This window comes from Eurypyga helias, unplaced genomic scaffold, assembly GCF_000690775.1.
Source record: "Eurypyga helias isolate BGI_N326 unplaced genomic scaffold, ASM69077v1 scaffold13974, whole genome shotgun sequence".
NCBI classification, from domain to species: Eukaryota; Metazoa; Chordata; class Aves; order Eurypygiformes; family Eurypygidae; genus Eurypyga; species Eurypyga helias.
Genome location: NW_010244472.1, coordinates 30,846 through 57,276, shown reverse-complemented (window position 1 = coordinate 57,276; position 26,431 = coordinate 30,846). Strand labels below are relative to the sequence as shown.

The 26,431-nt window shown below is 47.5% G+C and overlaps 1 protein-coding gene across 1 annotated transcript in view; it reads left to right on the top strand.

Moving 5' to 3' along the window:
* RREB1 (ras responsive element binding protein 1) overlaps positions 1-26,431 on the top strand; it is a gene marked incomplete at its 3' end in the record, with an annotated part of 47,869 nt that overhangs the window by 4,971 nt on the left and 16,467 nt on the right. Inside the window, exons 3-6 of the mRNA XM_010149773.1 lie at positions 1,661-1,750; positions 2,579-2,742; positions 21,569-21,713; positions 22,894-23,033. Coding sequence (XP_010148075.1) covers positions 1,661-1,750; positions 2,579-2,742; positions 21,569-21,713; positions 22,894-23,033 — 539 coding nt within the window. The remainder of the gene's footprint in view (positions 1-1,660; positions 1,751-2,578; positions 2,743-21,568; positions 21,714-22,893; positions 23,034-26,431) is intronic.

The window sequence follows — 26,431 nt, the reverse complement described above, 5'->3', positions numbered from 1 at the left end:
GTCCCAGCCCTTTTGGAAGTGAAGTCACAGGTTTTGTTTACTTCAGGCAAAATGGCAAAATAGCTCTTCATCCACATCCACAGGTCACTGAAGTTAATAGAAAACTATTGCGGCCTTATTTTTGCAAACACAGTATTAGATCTAAATAGAATGGTTCCCCAAATCATGCAGGAAGGGGTATTGCTTTATTGAGACTTAAAAACCCCGTTCTCTAACACTGTCTCAGCATCTTCCCTCCTGACGTGCCAGAGAATTCATCACAGAGACGTGGGTTAGTCATTCTCGGTGTTGTGCGCACACACTTGTGCCTGACAGTCTGGAAATGGTTCTGAGCTGATGACTTTTGGGGTGGCGATGCGGGGAGAGAGTTGTGTGAAGAAAGGAAATGCACCCATACACTCATACCCATCAACTCCCTCCCAGCTAAAGAGCTACCCGCGTGGGTTTTCTTTTTTGCTTGTTTTCATGGTTTTACTAATGGTACTTAAAATAGCCAGCAAAGAGGTTCGGTAGAACATGTCCTTTTGGCATAAATATACTTTCCCACGGGTGATGCAGAGATGGTTTTTGTACTCTCTTGTCACCAGAAGTGTAGGGGAGAGGCAGTGGATATATCTAGCTGGTCAAGATTTGCATCATTCCACAGAAACCTGAGGTTTGATTTTCCGTGCCAGACCATCTTCCTTTTAACGCACTTGGTGCAGAAGCCGCGCCTGGACCTCTTAGGGAGGCGGTGAAAATACCCTTCATGTCGTGTAGTAGCCGTCCTTGGCGGTCAGCTCAGGCGAACGCCCTTGGTCCCGGCAGGAGTGCCATTTCATCCCTGGCCGAAAGAGTGGCGGCTTTTCTGGGAGTCTCCAGGGCATACTTAAAGCAGGTTGGGCCCTCCGGTCGGCTTCACTGTTTGTACTCGTGGTTTGACCACGGTTACTCCTGCTTCTCACCTGGGTGGAGAATAACCGGGTTCATAATGTGTTCTTTTTGAGTCACGTACACTCCTGCATTGTCACCTCTTTCTCGCTATGATCTCATCAGATCTTGCAGGCTTCAGAAGGGTTGGGCCTGGCCCGTGTGCCTGGATGGGATGCTTCCAGGAGAAACACAGGATGCTGAGGGAAATGATGCTGGTGATTCAGTAAATGGCGCTCTTCCTTCTGAGTCAGCCACGGAGCAGAACATACGGCCCCTAGAAACGGACACCGAGCTAGTGCCTTGCATCAGGATGGGGTGGAAAACCTGAAGTCCCGAGGGCTTCTGCTTATTGAAGATCTTTTGGGAAGATTAGTGGTGTTTGCCCACATATTCTGGAGGTGTTCCAGGAATTGCTTTCTGCTCACCTAAATTCCTCCTGGCAGCCGGAGCCGGTCACAATAATTGCCTTCACTTCCTGCCCTGGGCTGCTACTGCTGAGTATCCGTGTGCTGCTAAAACAGCTGTGGTACTTCTGCAGTAGTTGAAGTGGGCCCTATTTATAAATTCAGAAGTTTCTGAAACTTCCCTGAGGGATCTGTCAGGGTGATAAATGTATAGGTGCAGGTTCTTCTGTCGGCAGTGCCCTGCCTTTGGATGGATTATATTTTTTACTTCCCCAGCAGTAACAGCTTTTGAGTTCTTTTATTTCGATATCCCTTCTGATTTTTTTGTTTTGTTTTGTTCACAGGAAACAAAAGAAGAGAAGTCTTCCTATACCTGTCCTCTGTGTGAAAAGATTTGCACTACACAGCACCAGCTAACTATGCACATTCGTCAGGTACGCAGAGTACTGGCTCTAGGTTTCCTCGTAGGAGTGTCTGGTTTGCCAGCGCGCATTTTGCGGTGGTGAGAGACAGTCCCATGTGCAAACCCGATAGGCTTCCATTATAATTTTATTCAATTGTTTTGCTTTTATTTTAGCCTTCCCCTTGCGTTTTCTTTAAAAATAACCCAACCCTGAGGTGGGTAATTTTCCTCCCTTCCTTCCCCAACGCTCCCCCCACAGTGGCTCAGACAAGGATGTATGTCCTGTTCGGCGTAGCTTAATGTATCCCAAAGATCCAGGAAACCACTTCCATCATGAGGCATAAGTCCTGGTTTGTTATCCTGTTTGAGTACAGATCTCTGTACTGGTCATGCAAATTAAGAAGCAGGAAGACACAGTGTTTAAATCATCTCAGTGTAGAAGAGCCTCTCAGTCCTTTACAGGATATAGCAATTTTGGGAGGCAGAATTAAAAATACACTTGTTTTTTTTTAACGGATGGTGCAGTTTGTGTCAGCTACAGGCCTCTTCTTGCTCCTCTTGAAATACATGCATACGCTGTAAGGAGGTTTGTGCTTTTCTATGTCAGAAGGTTCTGCTTTGGATGCTTAAGGAAACAGCTACTTGCGCTGGTGCATTAAGGAGTTAAAAATGAAGGGTGGGGGTGGAGTTGAGGGGGGAGGGCTGGGGAGGAGACCTATATACAGGATACACCTTAATGTAAGATACTATGCCAAGTGGCTCTTCAAAGCTGCTTTTGAGATGTTTATAGTTCTCACTTATATTTTACTGGCACTTCAGAAGGGGCACTCAATGAAAAAAACATCATTGCTTTCTCTAGCATAACACTGACACTGGAGGAACAGACCATTCCTGCAGCATCTGTGGAAAGTCTCTGAGCTCAGCGAGCTCCCTTGATCGCCACATGCTGGTGCACTCAGGTGAAAGGCCTTATAAATGTTCAGTATGTGGACAGTCCTTCACCACCAATGGAAACATGCACAGGTGAGTGCTGACCATGACCCAGGAGTTTGGAAGGGATTACAGGACAGGGGGCTGTTTTGTTTCCTGGGAGAGACTTTTCAGGCTGACTAAAGACACAGTGCTTGGACAGAAAATGTGGGTTATGTGTGATCCGCGAGTGTGGCATGGCACGTGTGCATACACACACACACTACAACTACTAGGATGCTTAAGTTGCAGGAAGAAGTCGACATCAAGAAAGGTCTTTAGCTCTCTTTACATATTATCAGGAGTTGTTATGGATATCCAGGAGTATTGCTCTTTTGGTATTATTATTACTACTACTACTACTATTTTGACAAATGGGATGGATTTTTCCCCAAGGATGTAGCCAGGCTGTAGAGGAACGTCTGATTTGTAGCTTCAGAGTCATGGATGCAAATTGATGAATTGGAGGATCTGTGGTGGTGTTGTGTGTTACGTAGTTTGGTATCCAAGTGCCATCGTGAATATGCCTCTTTGAAATAATTGATCTTCCTTTTAAACACAAACATAATTTCTTGCTTGTACCGTAGACAACTTGCTGACTGGGAAAATTCTCTGTAACCCCAGTTACCGAATGTATTTCATGTAGTTTCCTTTGTAGGGATGTAGCACTATGTACAGTTATCAACTGGGGAAACAAAATGTTAAATCACATGCATGTTCCTTTCCCTCTCTCATCCCCCGATTCACCATTCATTTATTTGCATGGGTGGAGCACCTTGGAGCTGATAAGACTTTGTGAATTCCCACGTAGCTTTAGTCCCCATATCAAAGAGCTTACAGCCTACAAAAAAACTGCAAGACAGGTGGGGGAAAGGAATATAGCTTAGAAGCAAAATGACATGGGTGATGGTTACAGGCTGGTTCTGTGTGGGAGGGAATAGATCTTGTTTCCTTGATCATTACCCGTCATTTTGCAAGCAGTGTGCTAGAGGTGGAACAAAAGGGGTGATTTCGGTCACAAGAGGGAAGAAAACATAATGCTGCACAAAGGAAGCAGTAGCTGCAATGCTTGCAGCATTACCTTTTCTGTATCATATTGCTCAGGTTAAACAGTCAGTGAAAACAGAGGAGAAACAGGAGGGAATGCAGTTTTGTAATTCCATATTTATTTAAGTTATAGCTCATTGGAACTGGGGAGAGCGTGAGAGAGGGACGTAGAATGAGAAGGAAAGGACACAAAGACGTTCAGAGGATATGCTGGCGTTGGGCACTGAATAAATCACACGCCTGACTCATCTGACCAGAGGTGTTGGGAGCTCCATGTTTGCCAGACCGGGTCATTACTCTCTGCCGTGAGGAAGGCAGGGCAGCTGCAGAGTGGCAGCTGATGACTCTGCCAGCTTCCAAGGGTGAATTCCAGTGCTGGGACTCTGGGGTGGTCAGGTACTTGTGTACAGGTCCTCAGCCCAGGCCGCTCGCTGGAGGACTGCTTGCAGGGTTCGTTTGGCTTTTTGCTCACAAGGCACCTTCTCGTCCTCTCCCAGAAGCAGGAAAGGGAGGCTTCCCCTGAGACCTGACTCCAGGCCTGTCAGATGCTGATGTAGTCACCTTCGCTTGTGCAGGTTTCCCTGTATAGCAGCTCTGACTGTGCTTTAGCAGCAAGTTTGCCAGAATTGCCAGGCTCAGTGACTTGCCCAAAATAAGTAAGTACAGATCAGAACCTTCTGATGAGAAGGTGGCTTGGTTTTAAATTTTTCTTTTGAGATGTTGCTTGAAGTTAACGGGATGGAATTCTGTATTTACGGACTTGACTAAGAAGGACCCAAGGAAAATCTTCCTATTAAAAGTCCTTTCCAGCTGGTAGATTCCTGTCTGTTCTGTAACACTCCTTCTTGTGCAGGCCTGCACCACAGCAGGTCGGCGGGACATCACAGAAACCTGTTGGTGAGCTTGGTGGCACTGCAGCAAGTGACCCTTGGCCGATGACAGGCCAGAGTTCCTGAGCACACTGAAGCAGGCTAGTTTTGCTAATGGGGGGTGGTGGTTGCCACGACTGTGCCGTTAGTTGTTTTTTTTTTCAGCAAATAAACTTTCCTTGTTGCTGTAACAGACTATAATAGTGAACCCTGTTGCTGAAGTGGAAAGCATGAACGTGCAAGTAAGCAGATGAGGAGAAATGTAAAGTGAAATGAAATTTATATCTGGTGCTATGACACACTCACAAGGATGGTGTTCCTTTTGCCCACCGGGTACCTCCTTCTGCAACCGGTATTTCTAGTCTAAGATGGTGTGAAGAAAATTTTTTCGTAGGCATCTCAAACTTCACTGTAGCATCAGCTCCGATGGCCTGCTGGTGCTGTGGATGAATGCCTCTCACATCACATTTAAAACTGCTGCTGCCCCAGGATCCCACAGCAAGGACCTGCTTGCCAGGTCCTGCCTCGTGTGCAACTCCCGCAGGCCTTGCTTGTGGGGGAGCCGTGTCTGTTCTTCTGCCCCAGCTGGATAATACACATCTCCTTTTCTCTGCTTTTGTGCACAGTTCCTTTATTGCTCACTGGTTTTGTGCTGTGGCATCTGACTAGTGACAGATACACACCCAAACCAGCAAAGAATAGGATTTCTAACCTGTCCCTGGTAGCCAGCATCGTGGTATCCCTGGAGCATTGCCCAGAGTGTGGGGTCAGAGATGTAGCAGAAGGCTGGGAATGTGCTGCTAAAGAATCAGCATAGCTTGTGAGGGTCCTGCAGGAGCCTCCCAAGTATCGCTGCGTTTACACCAGATATGCTCAGTGTGTGGAAGAGGAGCAGGGGAGAAGTTAGTCTGCCAGCATCTGAACGGGGAAAAAAATCCAGTGGCATGGTTTTGTCAAGGGAAATACTGTGCCACAGGAGCGCTTATGGCTGTTCCGTCCCAGGGTGAAATTTCTGATCCATTTTTCCACCCCATAGCAGCCAGGTTGTTAGACATTCAGCTGAGTGGAGGATGGAAAGAGAACAAGTTTTGGTTGCTTTTTGGGGTTAGAAAATGTCAGTGTTGTTACGCTATCAGGTGCCCGTCATCTCCATCAAAAGTAGTTTTTCTCCACCCTCACTTGATTGAGGGAGAAAAAACCCTCCACAGCTCTCATTTGTTGCTCTTTTTGCATGACAGCAAAACTTTTTTTGCAATAGCCAGACTTTTTGTGGAGCGAGAGTGCCATTTTCTGCCCATCTCCTGAGCTAGTCTGGCTGTGCTGGGGTGTTGCATGCGCTCTTCACCTGTGAAGCCGATGCTGCCCTTCCTGACTCCCACAATACGTGCAACACTTCATGTGTAAATGAGTCATAGCCTCTCACATGAAGTCCCATTTCTTTGTGTTGTGGTCCTTGGCTCCTTGTCAACGCGTCGGGCTGAATGGGCACGGCGGACGGATTGGAGGGGGAAGGTTCTCTTGTGCGGTACCATTCAGAAAAAGAGGTTAAAACCTGCGTCCTCCTCTGACCAGGGTGACTCTTAGCCAGGATTTTCAACAGGGAACCGCGAGCCTGGGACATCTCCTCTCTTAGAGCCGCCAGACCGCTCAGGAGTGGCCTGAATCTCCTGTGGGGACAGTCGCAGTGGGAGAGAAGTGTGCTGTGAACGCTCAGTGTCCAGAGCAAAAAGCTGATTTTCTCATTCTTCCAAATGTGCTGTCAAGCTGACTGCCTCCGTATCAGTGCTGCTTCTGCTGTTTGGGGAGGGTAGCCACAATCTGCTACGATAACTGGGAGATCCATCAGGGTCTGGTGTCAGGAACAGGAACTGGTGTGGAGGAAGAGAGCAGGAGATGATGCTGAGTTTTTTACAGAGATTTCTTTTTGACCAGTACTAGAAATAGCGAGCCTTCTAGCATCAGGGGCTGGTTTGGGGGGTTTGGGGTTGTTTTCTTGGGGCCTTGTAGGAGTTTGGGTGAAGGAGTTAGTTCACAGTAATTTTAAGTTCAAAGTGCCTGTAACTGGAATGGCACTGCAATGATCAGTACGTAAGAAAATCGCTAGTTTAGGATATGCTAATCTTCACACTTCTACATGAGGGACACAGACACTATGGCCTTCTCTTGGTCACAGTAAATTAAAGTTGAATGTTCTCAGATCTCCAGCAGGAGCATGAACTATATGGAATAGAAGGAGGGTGTGTGTGTATGTGTGTGTATAAAGAGTTTTCTGTAGCTCTGAAAGAAGCGGGGATTTCCAGAGTAGTGTCTGAAATCAATAGATTGAAATTACTAAAGGCTTTCATAGAATCATAGAATCACAGAACGGTTTGCGTTGGAAGGGAGCTTAAAGACTATCTAGTTCCAACCCCCCTGCCATGGGCAGGGACACCTTCCACTAGACCAGGTTGCTCAAAGCCTCATCCAGCCTGGCCTTGAAGACATCCAGGGATGGGGCATCCACAGCTTCTCTGGGCAACCTGTTCCAGTGCCTCACCACCCTCTCTGGGAAGACCTTCTTCCTGATATCTAATCTAAATTTTCCCTCTTTCAACTTAAACCCATTACCCCTTGTCCTGTCACTACAGACCCTTGTAAAAAGTCCCCCCCAGCCTCCTTGTAGCCCTTTCAGGTACTGGAAGGCGCTATAAGGTCTCCTCGAAGCCTTCTCTTCTCCAGGCTGAACAAGACCAACTCTCTCAGCCTTTCCAAAGGCTTTCCATCTGTACTGTCACAGTAGCTCCCTATTGAGTTTATCACTGTGTAGTGACAACTCTGAGGAGCCCTTTTGGGTTTTGCAAGCCTCTTATTCTGTGTGCACTGCTGCGTCTCCCCAGAATGCAGGCGGAGGAGTTAGGCTGCTGCTGTGGGCTTTAGTGATGGTTTGTTGTAAGCTTTAGCAAGAGATCTTGAGGTAGGGAGAAGACTTTGCTTGACTTACTGTGCTGCATTCCAGGAGAACGTGCATCAGGCTTCAGCGGGAAGGGCGATGCCTCCACTTGCTCCAAAAGGGTTTCCTTTGGGGGTAGGGGACTTTGACAACAGCTCCTTTTCCATTTCTGTGGCTGAGGATGGTCTGTGCCTATCACTTTAAAATCACATTTTCCTCCCTGCCAAAGACATGTTCTCCATGCAACTGGAAAATGCTAATAGGATATAGATGCCAGAAGGGAGGTGAGAAATGACCTTCCCGCCAGGTGCCAGTGGGTAGCTGTTAAAGGCTCTGTGGCAAGTCTGACGAGAGCAAAGGGGTAATACATGTATTTCAGCCACAGCTTCCCCTCTTTGGTAAGTGAAGCTGAGGTGTCTATGGCTGCTCTTCTCTAGGCTGTCCCTGTACGTGCGGTAACGCCAACTAGCTGAAGGGTTTCATGTGAAACCAAAACGTCAGGGGTATCTACCTTCTTTTTCCGTTCCTTACCCCACACCTACCAAAATTCTTCATCGTGGCTTTTTATTTACATCCTGCTGAGGTACTTGAAGGCTGTATATGCACCATCTCGGGAACAGGTCTCGGAGTTTGGGGATTTTTTTTTTTTCCCTTTTTATTTTTTTGGCACGTGCAAAACACCACATGCACCAACCACATGCAGAAGTCTTTGAAACTCAAACGGGAAGATCTGGATCGCAAAAGCTATGCTTTGAAGCATGCTTACAAAGGGTCCTATCAAAGAAGGTATTTCTTCTTTTAATTAAGAAGGCACTTTCATTCTCCATCTTACTTTCAGTGCTAGGTGGTTTTCCCAAACTTCTCTTTTTAATGCACCGGGGAGAGACAAGCAGCTGTTTTCGTTACCAGGGCACAGTACTATTCTGATGTTCGAATTAAGCCTTTTTTAAACCACACTTCATGTGTGCATACGTGTTGCTGAGTGAGTTTTTTGAGAAAGACGGCAAGCGCGCATGCTGGAGGGGTGAAGGTTGATGTGCTAACCGGCCATCCTCGCTGGCTGATGAGGAGTGTAGAAGATTGCAACGTACTGGTTGGGAGCTGAGTGTTGGATCCTGATAAAGGCGTAGGGTGTCGTGGTGCGCGCACTTCGCTGGTTTCCTCGCTCCCTTTAACGTGGGCCTGCGTTCCACGAGCAGGCCCGCATACAGGCTGCCTGAGACTTCGCAAGTATCCGGTAGGCAGAGCGTCCTGAAGATCTGGCTGAAGCCATCCTCTCCCTGCATTCCACCTGCGAATGGCTCCTGTGTTATTTATGGCATTGGCCTGCTTCCAGCACGTTGTGTGCGCGTTGTAGGGTGCAGTGCAATAACAATGCCTGGCCTCTAAGTACAAATAGGATCTCTGCAGTCTAGCACGTGTAGTCTGGAGTTTGCTTAAGATGGAGTTTTCGGAGGCAAAGCATAGCCATACGTAATGATGAGCTTTTTGGTTTTTTTCCAGGAGAGGAACTTCCTTGTTGCAACATGGTTTGGTTTTGGGTGGTTTGCAAAGATGGCCAAGTGGAAAATCAGCGTTAAATGTTGGGTAGCTTTGCAAAACTGAACGTACAAAATCTTGATGCTAAAAACAAAGAGCCAAGGAACTCGCCACGCTGAAAATGACTGACACTTCACGCCTGCAAAAAGGCCCTCTCTTATTGTCTTGCACAATAGAAATGTCTCTTTGGTCATCTCCTAAGGAGCTTTTCTTTCCATGTAGTAATTGGTAGGCAGTGCTCTTAAATATGAAGGAGCAGGCTGCATTACAGGCTTTCAAATCCATCCCTGATAGGTGGGGGGTGATTTAACCAGTGTCAGCATGCTAGTGAAAGATAAGCTTCAGCAAATGCAAGTGCCCTAATTCTTGAGCAGGGATAACGAACACAAAGGGCTAATTTCTGCTTCTAGTAACTGATGACTGTAGTTGTGGGAGACAGGTGAGATGAGATAGCTGGTTTGGTTTTCTTTGCCATCAAAAATGTTTCTTACATTTTCGATAATACGTTTTGTAAATAAGGATGGAAAAACAGGTGGAGGGAAGTTTTTTTGGTCTCTCTCCTGTCAGCAGATACATCCAGAGTAAATGTTTGGTATTCTGCTGGGATACCCATGTTTTGAAGAAGATTAAGAAAGAAAGAAAGAAGGAAGGAAGGAAGGAAAAGGTCAGGCTTTTTCAACAGCAGTATAGCAGTAAGAGTCTGTTTGTCTGTCTTTGAAGAATTAGAAGACTACAGTATTTTTAATGATCCCAGGCAGAAACTTTTCTCTGTCTCAGTGTTGCTGAGTAGACTGGTCATCTTTCATAAAGACTTTATATAAACTTTCATTTAATTCACATGACGCATAAATAGGATGTTCAAAAAGGTCCCTCTGTAGATACCTCCAGCAGCAGGAGACTCTAAAAGAGCTTTTGTGCCTCAGTAACTCCCTGAGCCGTCAGAGCCGAAAGGAGATGCCATGGTTCCAGGCGTGTTACACGCTGCTTTGTAGCCTTGGACAGTATCCCCCTTCAGTTATCATTAAGGAACAGCAGAGGAAGTTAACACAAAAACATGAATGCTGAGATCTGATTAGAATCAAGCGAAGCAAGGAAGTGCAGAGTTAAGATTTATACGCTGACCTTAATTAGCTCCATTGTTCTTGAGGACCGAAGTGTACACAATGAGGAACATTATACTTGCATCTCCAGAGTTCTTCAGTACCTAAACAGAAGAAAGACTTCAGTGTGCTTTGCAGTTCTAGGTTGCGTGTTGCCTTTAAGGAACAGCTAAAGTCTGGTCTTGTGGGGCGTGAGGTTGTGGATTCTTAGGTTTTGGTTTTCTGCGGGCAAGCAGCGGGGACACTCTGCTCTCAGTAAGTTCAGGTTTCTGGTGCGACTTGTGCAGAGGGGGAGGCGGCCTGACGTCGCAGAGTAATACCACCCTCCTCGCGGGTAGTAACATAAATCTCCATATAATGGAGCGTATTGAGCGTAGCTTAGTGATGCTCTGTTACCCGTGTCACAGTTCAAATGAGCACAAGGCACTGGGCAGATTAGACTCCAGTCGCAGCGCAGAGACCTTGATCTTTCTGCCTAAGCACCCTTTGGGGAACATCACCTCCTCTGAAGGTTTAGCATTCTCAGGGGTGTTACCTCCCCTTCTCGCCTTGAGGAGCTGCAAAATAAACACAAGCCTTAGCTTAGCAAGCACTAGAAAATCCAGGCGAGCTTTGTGGGGAGTTGAGGGGCTTTTAGTCCTTTGCCACGAGGCTGACATTAAGGCAGTTCTTGCGGAGGTGCTCGCTCTCAAGGTTAACAAGTAACGCGTTGTTCTGTTGGCATTTCGTCGGGTGGTTTGTCTTGTGGCTTGCACTTCGGTTGGGTGATTCTGTGTGGAAAAGGCTGGTGGTGAGAAAGTTTGCCGGGAGAGTTGATATGTTAAGGTAACCTTTGCTCAGCCTGTTGTGCACATCAGAAATACCTGCATCGCTTCTCTGATGAGTGTGTGTTCGCCCTGTGCATCCTGTTGTCTGAAAAAGGCTCCTGGGCCAAGTACCGACAAGAACGAGGAACAACTCTATCTCGAACTGCGTTTGTGGTTGCTGTCGTTCCACCTTTAACTTATGTCTTTCAGCTTTACCTTCTCTCCCCCCAGCATCTAACCTGCTCAACCTGTTCTAGCTCAGCATGCTGGAACCAGCAAGCTGTGGAACAGTACCCCCTCTCAGGGTCAGCAGGTTTTTTTTCCTCTTTCTTTTCTCCCCACTGTTAGAAACAGGCTGTTAGTTAAAAGGAGATTGTCAGCGCTAATCGAGCTGTAAGAAAGAGTCAGAGGAGTCTTGGTGTTTGGGCTTCGCCAGGGCCTTTTGCGCAGGTCTTTGAGCCGTGATGCTCTCGCCTGCGTGGCGCACGCGGCGTAGGCAAAGACAGGGTCTGTGGAGTAGTAGTGCCGTTGCACAACACGGTATGCACACGCTGCTTTCTGGAGGGCATCTGTAGATAATGCTGAGCTCTCCGGGCTGCTCTCTTAGCTGAAGTTTTCTACACGCTCTCGGCGACCTTGTTGGTGAATTCTCAGAGGCAGTTCTCGGGTGCTTCACGCTGAAGGACGTCTTAAAACGGAGGAGGTGCGCTACTTGTGCGTGGCTTATTTTTGACATCGCGCCACCTGAGTGGGTCGTCTTTCTTGACAGTTTCAAACTGAGGGTGAAGAGAGTAAGGCAATCCGTATCGCACATGGACTGCACCAAAATTAATTCACTTGCGGGCGAGAGTTCCCAAACTCCTGTAAAGTAGCACAAGTCATGCAAGGGCTTCTGTTTCCCGCTAGCGTGCTCGACTGAACAGCCTCGTAACAAGACCTGAAAACCTTTTCCCAGTGCCGCTTTGCTTGGCAGGGAGTGCTGTGAGATTACTGCTGGTAAGGAAGGAGGACCACATGTTCAGGAACGGGAGAGGAAATGGGCTGAGCACGTGAAACCTCTTGCGCTGGGATGCCGTCCTCAGCGCTGGGAAAAGCCTGCGCAGCGTGTGTGCGCGCAGCGATAACCCCGCGCTTCCTTGCCCCGCGCGCTGCTCGCTGACCGCTGATACCGAGGGGATGCGGAGACCCTGCCTTAACGAAGATGTGCTTATCTAGGGCAGCTTCCTTGTTGGTGGGCGTGCGTGTGTGCCGGGGGAGGCAGTCGGCTGCATCTGCCCGGTGGCCCCGGCACTGATCTGGCCATCTGTTTGGTTTTTTTTTCCTCCTCGAGCTGTGTGACGCAGCAAGTTGTTCTGTGCTGTGTGCCATCAGAATTGCTCAACAGGGGAGTGTGAGAGGGAAGCAACTGCAGGAGGGCTTTGCCCGGTTCTGGGAAGTAGCTGGGGCTCCTGTTTGCTTGGTCAGTAAAGGGCTACCGTGCTGGGGGTGGGGGGGGGAGGCAGGACGTGCCTGGGACTTCTTCAACCATGTTTGCCCTTAAGGATAAAACTTTTTCCCCTTCTGACATCCTTTCTATAATGTTCTCTCACCCTCCCCACCCCACCCCCCGTTTTTTTCCCTGATGCTAAAATTTAAAACTGCTTTAGTTGTCCCTGCCATCTAATAACACCTGTTTTCCTTAAACATGAAGTTTCCTAAAAAATCAACAATGCAGTTAATTGGCTACGGTTATATACTGTGATAACTAAAGGATGTGCCTGAAAACCACAAATTTCCAAAATTATGAAAGGAAACAGCATTTCGGAACATCCCAGGCCAGGTTTTTAGTACGCTTTCAAAAATCTTATTCCTGCTTAATTTTATTGGTGTTAATAAACTTTTGTCTCCAAGCTTAAGGAAGTGCGGGGGCCTCAGAGGGCTCTTGTTTAATACTGTCCCTTAGGAAAGAGTTTCTTAGGGCTGGGAAGTCTCCTTGCAGTATCTGGCATTGTTGTTTTAGGTCTGCTCTGAATTTAACGCAGAGACTGCGGGCGGGCAGTTCGGTGAAGTGATACTGGGAAGCTCCCACTGCATTCCCCTCCTCTTGCTCCCTCCCTTATGCAAGGGCTGATGCGAACTGCAAATGAATGCTTTCTTTTGCTGTCCTTTGGGAAGCTTTGCTTTGGAGGCATGGTTTGAATCACTTCCCTGTCACAGCGTCATCAGGCAAATATTTGTCTCCTCTTTTTTTTTTTTTTTTTTTTGCCTTTGAGGTGTTCTGACAACGTTGCTGGTAGGGAACAGGAGTACCTTTGAGCCAAGCTGGGAATGCAGTTGTATCAATCTCAGCCTGTTTGAACTTGCTGATTCTGTGTAGCAAGTAGTTGCTTAAATATCTGTGAATACAGCATAATTATTCAGAAAAGGTACCCCCCCTGTCAGGATTTGTAGATCAGTATCTTTCCTCCTCTCACTCATGCTTACAACTTGCCTTTATTCACAGCAAAGCAAAGTTTTACTCTAGGATGAAAATGCAGAGTGCTTTGTGTGCACGTGTGTGTATCCTACGTCCTTAGGTACTGTGTATTGGCAGCTGCGTGGCACCGGTTAACGTTGCAGGCCAAAAAGGGATTTCTGAGCTGTTATTTGAACGTAATCACAGGTGGCTTTTGCAGCCTTAGTGCACCCGACCAGCCCTGGATCTAGGCAATAATGCTCATTCCGTCTAGCGACGCTGTCTGCCGCCCCGCTGTCAGGCTGCCATGGCTTTGCTGGGAGAACCTCGTTGTGCAGGGAGATCGACGCTGCGGCAGCCCGCGCTGAACCTGGGGGGATGCTTTCCTCACGTCTGTGCGGCACCTTGGGCTGCAGCAGTTCCCAGGGGGGCGCCGAGAGGGCTGCTGCACCCACATGCCGCTGCGTGCTGCTGCGCGGGGAGGGAGGCTCGCCGCAGCCGTGTTAGCCCTGACAGACGCAGCTCATAAGCGCTGGGGCCTCCATGAGGATAATGAGCCGTGCCGCTGCGCCGGCAGGATTGCTGCGCCTGGGTGCTGTGTTGAGTGCTAGCTGAGGGATCTCCTGCTGTGTCTGCTTGCAGACGTGCGGCTAAAATGAGTCAGTGCTCCCCAGTCTGATCCTTCCCGGGACACGTTCACCCCACCCTGCTCTTCCACTGCACGCGTTGCAGTGGCCTTCTGACTGGCATAGCCATGGAGAGTTCTTGCTGTCCGGCTTCGTTCCGTTTATCCCACGCTAGCCTTCAACACTAGTTACCACCAGAATATTTGGTGGTACTTGGAATTCGTTTGGAGATTGCTCTGCAGTTGTGAGAGGGCGTTTTCCAAATGGTTGGGGTCTAGGTATTCAAATGTCTCTTGACTTGCTGTGAAGTGTGCACGCGTGTCTGAGGGCTTCCTGGGTCATTTTTAGGTTTTTTTTAAGGATACAAATAGCAAACAAGCTGAGAAAACAAACAAACTCATCCAAGTGCAGATTGTGTCTGATTTGTAAAATTCTCTGCATCTTTCTAGTTCCTGTGATTACAACTGGCAAGGGCTGAGTGGATTGCTCTCTTAAGTGGACGATGTTGGTCATTAGGACTGGAAATACATTGTCAATACATATTCTCTATATGTTTTAACAAACAAACAACTGACTAAACTCTTTAACCCAAGGGTATAATGTTACTGCACTTCTGACTTAAGTTCCAGTCATATTCACGAGACTCTTCAGCAAATGGTTAGCAGTAGTATATGAAGTGACGGCTCCTAAAAATGCTGCTGCTTCCCTTTCTCTTTGTTCACGATTTACTTCCTGTGCGTGTCAAATGGCAGAACCTTTGAAGAGGACTTCCCCGTGTTTTCCTACATTTCTAGACAGGTTGGGCTGAAGTAACATCTGTTAAGTAGAATAAAACTAAAACAGTGGCAAAGATGATGTGACCTACAAATGTCTCAAAAGAGACATTACCAGTGTAGTTTTGAAGGCTGTCTTCTCTAACTCTGTGGACCGTTTTTTCATTCTGTGGGGCCTGAAGAATGTTGTGACCCAGATTTCAACCTGACTTAGCGCTCTTGATCATTCTGATACGGTGGCACGAAGTTGAAGCTTAGACAGAGCGGACACTGTTTTTAAACAGGGATGTTTGGTCACGTTCTGAATGATAGACATGCTTTTTCTTTACTATAGATCATTGAAAATGTGTTTTTTTGATTCTGTGGAGGTTATTTACTGTTAATTTGAAGGTAGCAATGTAAGTGAAAGATCTCAGGGAAGAAAACAGTGAAAAAGATAAAGTGATTGCATCAGCTGTCCTGTACTCAGGTGCATCTGATCAGCTCAGTCCTTCCCAGACTTGAATAACTCCTTATGTTCGGGAAAAAAAAGGTAAATTTTAAATAAGGTGAAGGAGGGAAGGCACTGGTTGTCTGAACGGTTGGATGGGCAGCTTCAGATAAGCATCAGATGTGTGAGGATCATCCCCTTGATTTTGATACCAAACTGCTCTGAAATCACGAGGGAGATGAGGAAGAGCCACGTGCAATACAGCAGAGTATAGGGTACATCTAGTGGTAAAGTGGAGAAACTTAGAATAATATGCGGGCTACGAAGCCAGAACCTGAACTTGATCCTGTCAGATGATCTCTCTGGGCTGATAATGCCCGGATTCATTGGCCTCCCCACTGCGTTTCCACAGGCATGGAGACATGAGGGAGGAGGAGGGTGTTTATACATGCACTGGATCCTGTGCTCAAGAATTAATCTTGATTTAGATGCTGGGACTTTCCCAACCGGGCCTCAGTGAAATTGCTTGCTGCTCCCCCTCTGGACATGCTGCTCCTTCTAATCAGACCTACCTGGCATGAACCTCCCTTGACTGGAAGCCAGCAGTGCTTGTGCTGCTGTAGTTAGAAGGGAGAGGCTTCACCCTGGACCCTGCTCAGAGGCTGCAGATACACCCTTTTGTTCCACACCTTCCTCTTGCCCAGGCCCCCGAGCCAGGCAGGCGCTTTCTCTTAGGGATGTGGAGCACATCAGCAGCTGTGGAAACCCAGGGTGCAACTGCAGCATGGTTTTTCTCCCCAGAGTTAAGAGACGAGGGATTCCCACGCGTGCTGCGGGATGCTTCCTCTCCAAGAGCCAAAGTGGCGCTGATCGGGTTATCCGCATGCAAAGCAGGAGCTCCTGGTTTTGTTCGTAATTCAGTGGGACCCAGAGCTGGGAGCAGCTGTGTCTCGCTCTCAGGATGCTCCGACTCCTCGTTCTAGCCTTGAGCCAGCCAGTCAGAACCTGCCCACGTTCTGCTTTTGGCATTGAAGCTGCAGGCTGCTCTGTTTCGAGACCTCCAGAAAGCTTACATGATCAACATGCAAATCCTCTCGGCATTAAGGAAACACAGCAGCCCTTTTCCGAGATGCGCTGAAGTCTGGGATGTGACCGGCGGGAGCTGCATGTCACTTCGTTAGGACACATGCCCTTTATTTTTTCCCCCCTCCTATGAGTCACCTCCCTTAGGCACTGATCCAGCACCATCCGCGGGGAGAAAAAGGAGTAAGGCACTTGAGTTCTGCGTTTACTTTTTACAAAAGTCTCTTCTTCAGTGAAAAGTAGCAACCTATTGACTTGCTACTGTTCTGGTGGAATGTTGGCCCTCCTGAACTCAGGCTCCACATTACGGTGTGGCACACTGTCATGAGAATGTGGTTTTCTTTGTTTTAAAAAGGAAAATTAAAAAAAAAAAGGAAAGACGACGGGGGAATTCTTGTGCAGTGTCATTTTAGTCATCCCGCTCACGTGACCTAGAGGGAGAGGAAAGTTGTGGCAGAAGAGGGGAAGCGGAAGGTGATTCTCACGGGGGAGGATGGAATGAAAGGCAGTCAGGGACTTGAAAAATGTGATTTTTGTCGAGAGGGCTGACTGGCACACAGTCCTAGCGCAGTTGGATCCCCTTGGCTCACCTGCAAAATTCCTTGTGGGTGGGGGAAGGATGAGATTAGGAGGAGAGCTTTTTCACGTACAGCTGTGCTGCGAAAAGCAGCGTGTAGCAAGTTATCTGCATTTTTTGCATAGCAGTTCTTAAATCTTAGGAGTTCAGCTCAGGGGTGGATCAGACCTTGTTTGGAAAAGACTTAATTTCCTCTTTCCATTTCAGGATTATTATTTGCAAATTCTGCTGGCTCTCGGTCTGGTCTCGCTTTAAACACAGTTCCACCACTTTCTTGGAGAGGTGAATCGAGGCTAGGTAGCACTTGGTGCAAGGGAGTCCTCCCTAGGATTACGCTCCGTTTTTTATCTCCTTCCTTTCCTCCCGTGTACCGTGGTTGCACTTTAGCATTCCACCCTCAGCGCCATCCGGGCGTATACGTACTGCACGCATGCCGCAGCGACTCGTAACCGCCACGTGCAGTGCAGGTTTCAGGGCTCGGTACCTTCCCCAGCTTGTCTGCTCTCCCTGGGTTGCTCTGCAGGGTGGCTCAGAGCCACCATCCATTGGTTTCAATTGGAAAGAAAGGAAAAAAAGAGCCAAGTTTTCATCCGCTGTGGCTCTGGCTCTTTTCTGGGCTGCAGCAATGGTGGCTTCAGGGCTGCTGGCACACGTAACCTGCATCTGCGGCCGAGTGTGAGCGTTGCTGTGCGTGTCCTTATTTTGCCCTTCTGGTTGTGCACTACATTCTCACTTAGAGTGCTGAGTGTTTATCTTTATTTTTTTGGAAGTGATGAATGTCATATCATTTTCCTTTATCACTGTAAGATGCTGAAAGCCAGGCTTAGGGGCCTGGCTTTCGTATGCAAACGATGCCAGCTCTGTCAGGCCAAAATATGTTGTTATAGTCACAATGGGAAAATAACTTCTGAGCACAGCTTTGTTCCTGTTCTTGTACCTTGGCAGCCTAAACAGTGAGGTTGAGCACTTTCAGCCTTACATGTAAGATCTAATCAAGCCAAACTCTTCTAAAGGAGCATAAGGCAACACAAATATTCCCCCACAACCAGCCCCTTCTCTCCCCAGTTGTAGTTAGGAACCTTTTAAGTAAAAGAAGCCCTGGTGAAGGGAATGTTTAACAGAAAGGTTGTGGCTGGGGATGTGACTTGGCATCTGCTGCAGTTCAACCCAAGTTGGGTGATAAATGTTTTCTCCAGGCAGGATGACATCCACATGGCAACGTAAAAGAAAGAGATGAAGATTGTGTCTGTCCTTTGTACTGCTGGGCTTTATCTTCCCGCTTATCTTGAGCTGTAGCTCTAGTAATCTTTTTCCTCTCCACCCCTGACTTGATGTAGTGAAACTTGCTTAACCTGCTAAAGGAACAAACCTGCTGGCTGTGATGTGAACAGGTTGCGACTCTCCTTGAGAATTCTGGAGCCTGCTGCTTTGGTTTTGGATTTTTTTCTTTTTCCCTTAATGATCGCATGCCGAGAGCTATCACAGCCCCTGTGATATTTGACCTACACAGTAAAAGTCAAAGGTGCAGTCGGAGTGTCTTCCTGTTTATAGCTCAATAGCTCAGGCTGCTTCCTCTCAAATATGCAAAACTAAACCATGAAGGGATTGCCACATTCCTTGCTGTGGGTACGGATTCTGCTCTCGCTTTTTGGGCATGGCAAAAGTGGAAAGGAGAGCTGCAAGCTGGGGGGCAGCCGATGACTTGGACACCAGCAAAGCCCCGTTGCTGTGGTGCTGCACCCACAGCAGCGAGCCCTGCCTTCTTGGCATGCCTTGTAGTGCAAACACGGCTGGACTGCGCCTGGGACCTGCCGGAGACGGGATGTTTGCAGGCATTAGGTCATGCCAGGAAGAGGCGCCAGGTTGGACGGGCGCTAACCTGGAGGTCTCAGCACTTTCTCCCATGAGTCCGCTGCGGATGTGCCATCGCACCCCTCCCAAGTCAGAGTAGATCCATCGGAACGGGCAGAGTTCAACAGGTAGGCAAACAGCAGGAGGAAAGAACTTAGCCCTAAGGAAGCTGGTTTGCATAGGTAGCTACTAAGCAGGAGTTCTGCATGCGTGTTACTGGCAGAAAAGAAACTTTAGAAGAAAACAGGAACAAAAACGTTTAATGCCCACGTTTAATGCATAGCAGGGTTTTTTGTTGTCTGTTTGTTTTTTGGGTGAACGTGATTTAGCATGACTGCTTTTGCTCTCTAGCGATCTGAAAAGTAACAGGCCGAGCAGCATTAGCTATGCAGCAGCCAAGCTGCCAGGAGGTTAAGCATGTGTGTGTCTGGGGCGGAGGGACAGACAGGCCCATGCAAAAGCCTCTGTCTCACTTTTGAGAGCTCATTGAAACTGGAAAGCAGTCTTTACCAAAAAGACACAAAAAAAAAAAACCCAACCAAAAAAAACCAGCGACCTACAAACCATCTTCCAGATTTTGCTTTGCCTGTGCAATCGAAAACTACGTCTTGTTGGTCACAGATGCTTTCTGAGGTTTATCTTCAATCATTTTGGGCAGAAGCCCTTTGAACAAATAAGTTTTCTTCTCCCGTATTCATGTGTGAATACAGATGGCTGCTCCTCATGCTGTTGATTTATCACCCGTAGGAAGCTCTAGCTAGCACGAGAAGTTAGATCAGTGCAGTGGGGGGGAGACTAAAGAATATGAGGCAGCACAGTGCCTGTTGGTGCCTTCCCTGCAGATTTCCTGAGACCAGGTAGCACTGGATTCATGCAGATAAATCCAGTTATACCATAAATCCCTTAGTTTTGGTGCCTGTGGTGGCAGGGCCTAGGCAGGGGGGCGCGCTGCACCTGAGGGGGCTGTGTCCGCGCCCTGGCTTCTCCCTGGGTCCTAGTGAACCTGGAGAGAGCCAAACCCTCAGAGCTTCAGCCTTCCTTCTGCTCCGAGCGGGACGATGGGCAGGCAAGGAGGTCAGATGAATTCCGCCGTGTTTCCGTGATGCTGTGCCCAACCTGCCAGGCGCGTCTGCGCATGGATGCTCTCTCCTCCCTGAACCTCCCACGGTGTGACTGACAACTGTCACCAGTGTCCGTCCACTGTTTGTGTGACCAGTGAGGATTACTGGGGGGCTGGGGAAGTCACGTTTTTCCTCATGTGGACCTGGTCCCCCGAGCAGCCCCAGCCTTGCCGTGCACTGAAAACAGGCGGTGGCGGCCATTTTAGTCTTCATCGGTTCTGGTATGTGTGGTGGTTTTGGGTAGAGGCTGTTCCTGCATAACACCCTCAGAAGCCTGCCTGTAGTTTGAGAGGGTAATTTAGGTACCTTTTTTTTAAAAAAAGAAGAAAAGAGTTCGGTGATTGTGAAAGGAAATGTTAAAAACCAGCAGTGTGTGAGGAGACAGCCGCCCCAGCAGCTCCAGTGGAGTCTGCCCGTGGGTCAGTTTGGTCCAGCGTGTAATCGTGAAGCATCATGACCTTGGCGTCCAAAACTAAAACGGATTTTGTCGTAACACCCAAGCAGTTTTGAGGACATACAAGACTTGTCTAGGTTCCAACATTCTCTCATGTTTGAACACGATAGCGTGCAGTCGAGTTAAATGGCACAGTCCCGATCCGGGTTGTGGGTGTGACTCCTGAAGGATGCGCCCAAATGCCATTAACATTGTCTCTCTCGTGCTGCTTTGAAGTCAGTCCTGTGGACAAAGGTCAGCTCTCTCCTGCAATCCCATTTCTGTCTATTGGAAGCAAAAAAATGGCGTTGCATGTAGGAGTGTAAATTTGATTTTTTTCAAAAGCATTGTAAACTTGAAGTGAGGCTAAAAGGCCCTACTCTTTTTTTTTTTTTCAATTAACAAGGAGGAACATTTACAATTTGGGCATTGAGTACTCAACATAAGAAGCATGGGAGCAATAGCTTAATTTAACCAAAGGGAACCAGACAACAGTGTCTTCCTCAGGTTGCAAATACAGAAAGCCGAGAGACAAGCGGGCCAGGTATATGGGTATTCATGAGATTCCTTCCTGAGCTGTTTTATCCCTCTCCCCTTCCCAGTGCCTTTGTGACAAGAAATAGTTGTTTTCCTGGGGAAGCCGGTTTGTGAACATGCCTTGGTAATACGGAGTTTTGCAAGCTGTGCCTGCTGTGGCTTCACAGAGTGACCAGATACATCTTGACTTCAAAGCTGCAACTGAAATTTGATATTGGGGTTCACCGGCATGTTAAGGGTGGGAAGGAGACAAATGTATTTAAGAAGCGTTGCTCTGACATTGACGTATACAGATCCATTTGGGGTGCTGTCTGAAAGGAGAGCAGCTGAAGATGGGAGGCTTTTTTTTGCAGTGGGAGAAGTGAATGCTATGCTGCAGGCTTTTACTAACTGCCACAAGGCTGGGAGGCCGGGCGTGTAGACGGCTGTGCAGTGTTAGGCAGAAGCAGGGCCTCTCGGGTGATGGGGGCGGGCATGGTGCTGGTGGGGCTAGATTGTCACGGGGCAAGTGCCAGGCTGTGGGTTGGGGCATGGGGGAGAGCTACCAGGCTCCTTGCCATGGCCTTGTGTGGCCTCCGGGCCTGCAAAGGGCCTGTGCTGGATCAAGCCATCTCTGCCAGTATCATTTAAAGGCAGACCTTAGAAGCGGCATGGGCATTAAAATTAATGTGGACTTTCTTCCTCGGTGTGCCTGCTGACACTGTCTTCTTCCCCCTCCTGCTCAGGCACATGAAGATTCACGAGAAGGATCCGAACAGCACAGTGAGCACGACTCCCCCGTCGCCGCTGAAGCGCAGGCGATTTTCTTCGAAACGGAAGTTTAGTCACGATGCTGAGATAGACAGAGAGGAGAGAACACCTGCAAAAAAGGTTCTTTACGGGGCACGAAGCCAAAGACGTTCCTGGCTACCTCCTAAACTGTCAGCTGTTGAGTTCATGCATCAGCATAGGACTACTAAAATATGGTTTTGATACAGCCCTGAATAGATGTTAAGATGCCATGCTTTTCCTTTGTGGCCAACACTGTTTTCTGAGATTGAAAATTAATTTCTAATTTCAGAGATTGAAAGAATGCAATTTTTGAAATTCTTTATTGTTTACATTTTTAGATTTGGTTATGATTTATATTAGATAATGGATGTTGAATGACAAGAGGATGAACTACTGCAACTTTTCCCCTAGTCTGGTGTTTTTTTCCTCTCCCATTTAATTCATAGTAGTCTTGCAGTATAGTGATTTGAACTTTTGAAAAGAAACCAGAATTTGCTTCAAAAGCAGCAACAACTTAAGTCTGGTTTTGTCTTGATCCGGAGGGGAAAACAAAAATCTGTAGGATGATTCCCTGTCACAGTAGCATAATCCTGCATTATTGCAGTTGCAAGAGCAACCAAAAAATAATTATTTGAAGGCTAGATGTTTCCATTAGGGTTTTGTTTATGAAATATTTTAGTGCATTTCAGTCATTTACACAAAATGTATGGTGGCTGCCAAACTTAACTCGGCCCTTTCCACTTACTATCTCTAAATGGCAAACTAGCAGCAGTTCCATTTAGCTCAGTATCCCTTGTTCTGTGCATGCTTTTCTCCCTCTAATCAGAAGAGGGCTATAGGAAACATGCAGAAGTTCACTGCTTTTCCCTGGACCACTTGAGTTAGCAGTTGGCAGTACCTCAGGGGCATAAATAATTTAGGCTGACAGCTCGCCTGGTTTTTCTGAAGGGGGAAGAATGCTAGCTCAGTGGTACATAAACATACGGGTTTATAAGTTGTTCAGATCACGGTCCTTCATTAAAACTGATGTATCCGTGACTTAGCTGCACACTTTATCTTCTGCTGAGCCTCCTTGTCTGTCGCGCACGTTCTCGCACGGGCACAGGGGCTCTGTCACTTACCTTCTCTCTCTCTTGCTGAAATGAGTCATTTCTGGTCGCCTGCAGCGAAGTTACCTATGAAGCCTGCTGCTTCGATTTTAAGAGAAGGACTTCAAATGGATTGCATGTTTCGTTTGTTGCTTGAAATTTGGTCTAGTGAGGTTTTCTTCTCTCTAAAGGTTGTCGAGGATGGTCACTCTGGTGAAGGGGATAAGAAGGCTGAGGAGGAAGCTTATCATTGTCCAGTGTGTTTCAAAGAGTTTTTTTGCAAGTATGGGCTGGAGTCCCACATGGACACACATCCAGATAATTCTCTGAGGTAAGAAACAATCCTGAAGGTGGTTTTGGTCACCAGATGGCCTGAGGGAGCCTGCTGGGGAGGGGAAGGAGCCATTCAACCCCCTGCACTCTTACCTGCCCGCCTTTCTGATCTTGAACAGGTTTTTTAATGTTTCTGCCTCATCTGATGTTACCAGGGTGTTGTAGGGCTTAATTTTATTACTTTTTTGCAAATATAGGAAATTTTGCCAGTTAATAGCTGGATTGTTTTTAGAAGAAATTAAAGCATCCCTTCACTTCAAACCCTTCACTGTTGTTACATAAAACTGTACAAGGCCCACGCTGCAAAATTTTAACAAGTTGAACTAAAGATGCTTAAAACATGAAGCAAAACTTGATAAAAGCATTCAGGTACCAACCTATGAGATTATTCTGCTTGGGGAGAAGGCGGTGGCTGGATATAAAGGTTTGGCTGTCTGTCGTGGGAGTGAGTAAAGATAGATGAGTTCCTGGTTCCAGACTTTTCACAAAATGTGTTATGCTTCTTTGCCTGCTGAGGTTAGGCAATGATTTGAATTTTGGCTTAAATAAGCTTCTCCTAACAAGGAAAAATTAGTTATTAATTGTTTGGGAAAGTCCTTGGGTGTTGTGTTTTGGTTCAAGTAATCACCCCTGGGACTCCTGATACTTTTTATTTCCTGTTTTTTACCATAGAAAAATGTAGAGCCAGATACATGAAGATATGAAAGAGATATTCCAAGTCTAGTTTAAACGTGTAGAAAAGCTGCTGGTTTAGAAAAGGAGATTGTCCATTTGCAGAAGCTTGTCAGTGTTTTGAGCTTATTTTGGGTCATTGGACTCTCATGATCTTTTCGGAAGGGTGCAGAATTCAGCATCTTGAGGCGTCAACACTCTCTCCTGTATACAGTTTCTTAATAGAATGGCATGGAGCAAAGCCATCCCATTCTACTGAATGGGATAAATTCTATTGAATTTTCCGTTTTTTTTTAATTAGAAAACCTTGGTGAATACATGTAAAACCATTTTTAAAGGCATTGTAAGTGCTGTAATTATTGGGGAAAGGAGTTGGAAAGATCTTTCTTAGATTTGGTACAGCAAATAGTAGTTAATTAAATGGAGTTTGCTGTTTCTGAAGTAAATGAAGTAAAATTTCATTACCGAGCAGAAATAAAACAGTTACTCTCTGGTAAGAGCTCTGCAACCCCCACAAAAGGGAGTCTGCGATAATTTTGCCGATACACTTCATGCTCTAGGGAAGGTGGCTGTCATATTAGGCTTATCCTGGCATTAGCCTCATTTTGAAGCTTCTGTGAAGATAAGCCACTCTGCAAAGTTCCATGCTATGGATCCGAGTGGAGAGGTGGCCTCTCCTGCTTTGAGTTAACAGAATAGATACCCTTCTAGCTTGGCAGCTTTTCCATCTGCTGCAGCAAGACGGAAAGACACACTGGCTGTGCAAACACGCTGTTCCTCTTCATGCAACTCTTTCTCTAGGATTAGGAGACTTGCTTTTGGATAATACTCCTCTGAAACAGATTTTGCTACCCTGGATTGTGTTGGGCAGCAAGGACTAAGATGTGTCCCTCAATCAAAGCCACAAGTGTCAGGCTCTGTGGGCATGAGTGAAGGGTGGTGCTGGGATGCTGGTCCTTATGGACTTGTCTAGATGATGGTAAGGGGGGTTTTGTAAAGTGTTTGCTTTAGTGATTCAAGACATGACAGTGGAGATCAGACAGGACAAGGAAGCTGTAGTTCTCCCTGGTCAGCTAACATACTCTAGTGCAACTTGCCCTGACTCTCTGGTTTGAAACGCACCTTTCGTCCTCGTCTAGACAAGTCAAATGACACTGCTTGGCCCAGTCTAACAGAAAATCCTCTGGTAAGCGGAGCAGTCTGGGCTGCTGTTAAGTTGACTCTTTGATCCCGAAGGAAATGGGTTAAAATCCTTGGCAGGCAGGGGCTGTAATCCCCTGGTCCTCCGGGTTCTGCAGGACTGTAGGATTCAGCAAGATGCACTGAATGTGGTACGCAGCTCTCAGTCCTGAGTTCATGTGACTGGAATGATTCCTTTTGGTGAGGCTTAGGAGTGGTTTTTCGAGTGAGAGAGATGAAGAAAAGAGTATTTTGGTGGAATTATCAGAGCAGGAGGCACGTGTGCACAGGTGTGCTTGTGTCAGGGGAGCGAACTGCAAAATGTTAGAAGGTGTTTGTCAAATCTTGGTGTTTCCTTGTGGTGGCAGACAAGGAGGAAGAACTCTCCTTGAAGTTCAGACGAACAAAAACACGTAGCAGCTGTATTACGAGCAAAAGACGTGGAGCAGAACACGCTCAGTCTCTTTTTATTGCCAGTATTGTAAAAGCAGAGTCACTTGGTGAGGACTCCTGTGAGGCAGGTATCAGATGGGGGGCGTCCCAGAGCGTCTGGCAGGTAGTTTGGAGCTACAGCTCTAGGTAGCCCAGCACAGACGTGACCAAAAGCCAGCAATGCTCAATCTGCCTAGCCGATATTTCCACAGGGCAAGCTTCTGCTCCCCCAGTAGTCAGCATTCGGGGACGTGGGCTTTAGCGCAGTGCATTGCCTTGACGGTGGTACCAGCCTCGCTTCAGGGATGCAGCGAAGTGCCGGGGTGCGCAGGAGCTTCTGCCTGGCCTCTCTGTGGTCCTTTAATCCTGCCATTGTAGTGCTGTTGTGTAAATACGGGCTCTTGCCCCCAGAGCTGTCTAAATCTGTCTGTCCCGGCCCCCCTCTCCCGAGTAGCAGGAAAGGTGAGACTCTCTGGCAGCCCCCGGCTCCGTCTGTGAGCAGCTAATTTACAGGGTGGGCCATTACCCTTCCAGATACTGTCAAATGAACAACTTTAAATCACAGGGTTAGCTGTTCAAAGTCAGATGAAAAGACACTCGGCATCGTCTTCCCCAGTACTGCTTTTCTCATGTAAAGCCCCAAGCGGGGAGCACCTCATTGTTTACTTGCAGCAGAATAAACAATACTTAATCCACTGATTGTGTGAGAGAGGCTCCCGCTCGGGAGAGTATCCCTTGATTATGTAAAATCCTAAATCGTGCATCTTTGTCTCCTAATTACGGTAAGAACTGCCCTGCTCTTGGGAGCAATAATAGGGCCCTTTGTCCCGCCGACAATGGGCTGTGGTGCTGCATCTCCTCCGTGGCATTACCCCCCCTGGTCAGTCTCTGTCCCTTTGAAGCCCTGGGACCTGCACCCTAATTAGTGACATGAGCTGGTCCCAGCGAGGTTGTCTGCGGTCCCCATTAGCAGCGGAAGGTGGCCCGGGGGTGCCTTCTGACCCCCCCTGGCCTCTCTACCTGGATTATTCAAAAGGAGACGCCTAGTCCCCTGGAGCTGGGGCCTCAGGACACCGTCTATTCTGGGGAGTTTGTGTCTGAGTGTTGATATAA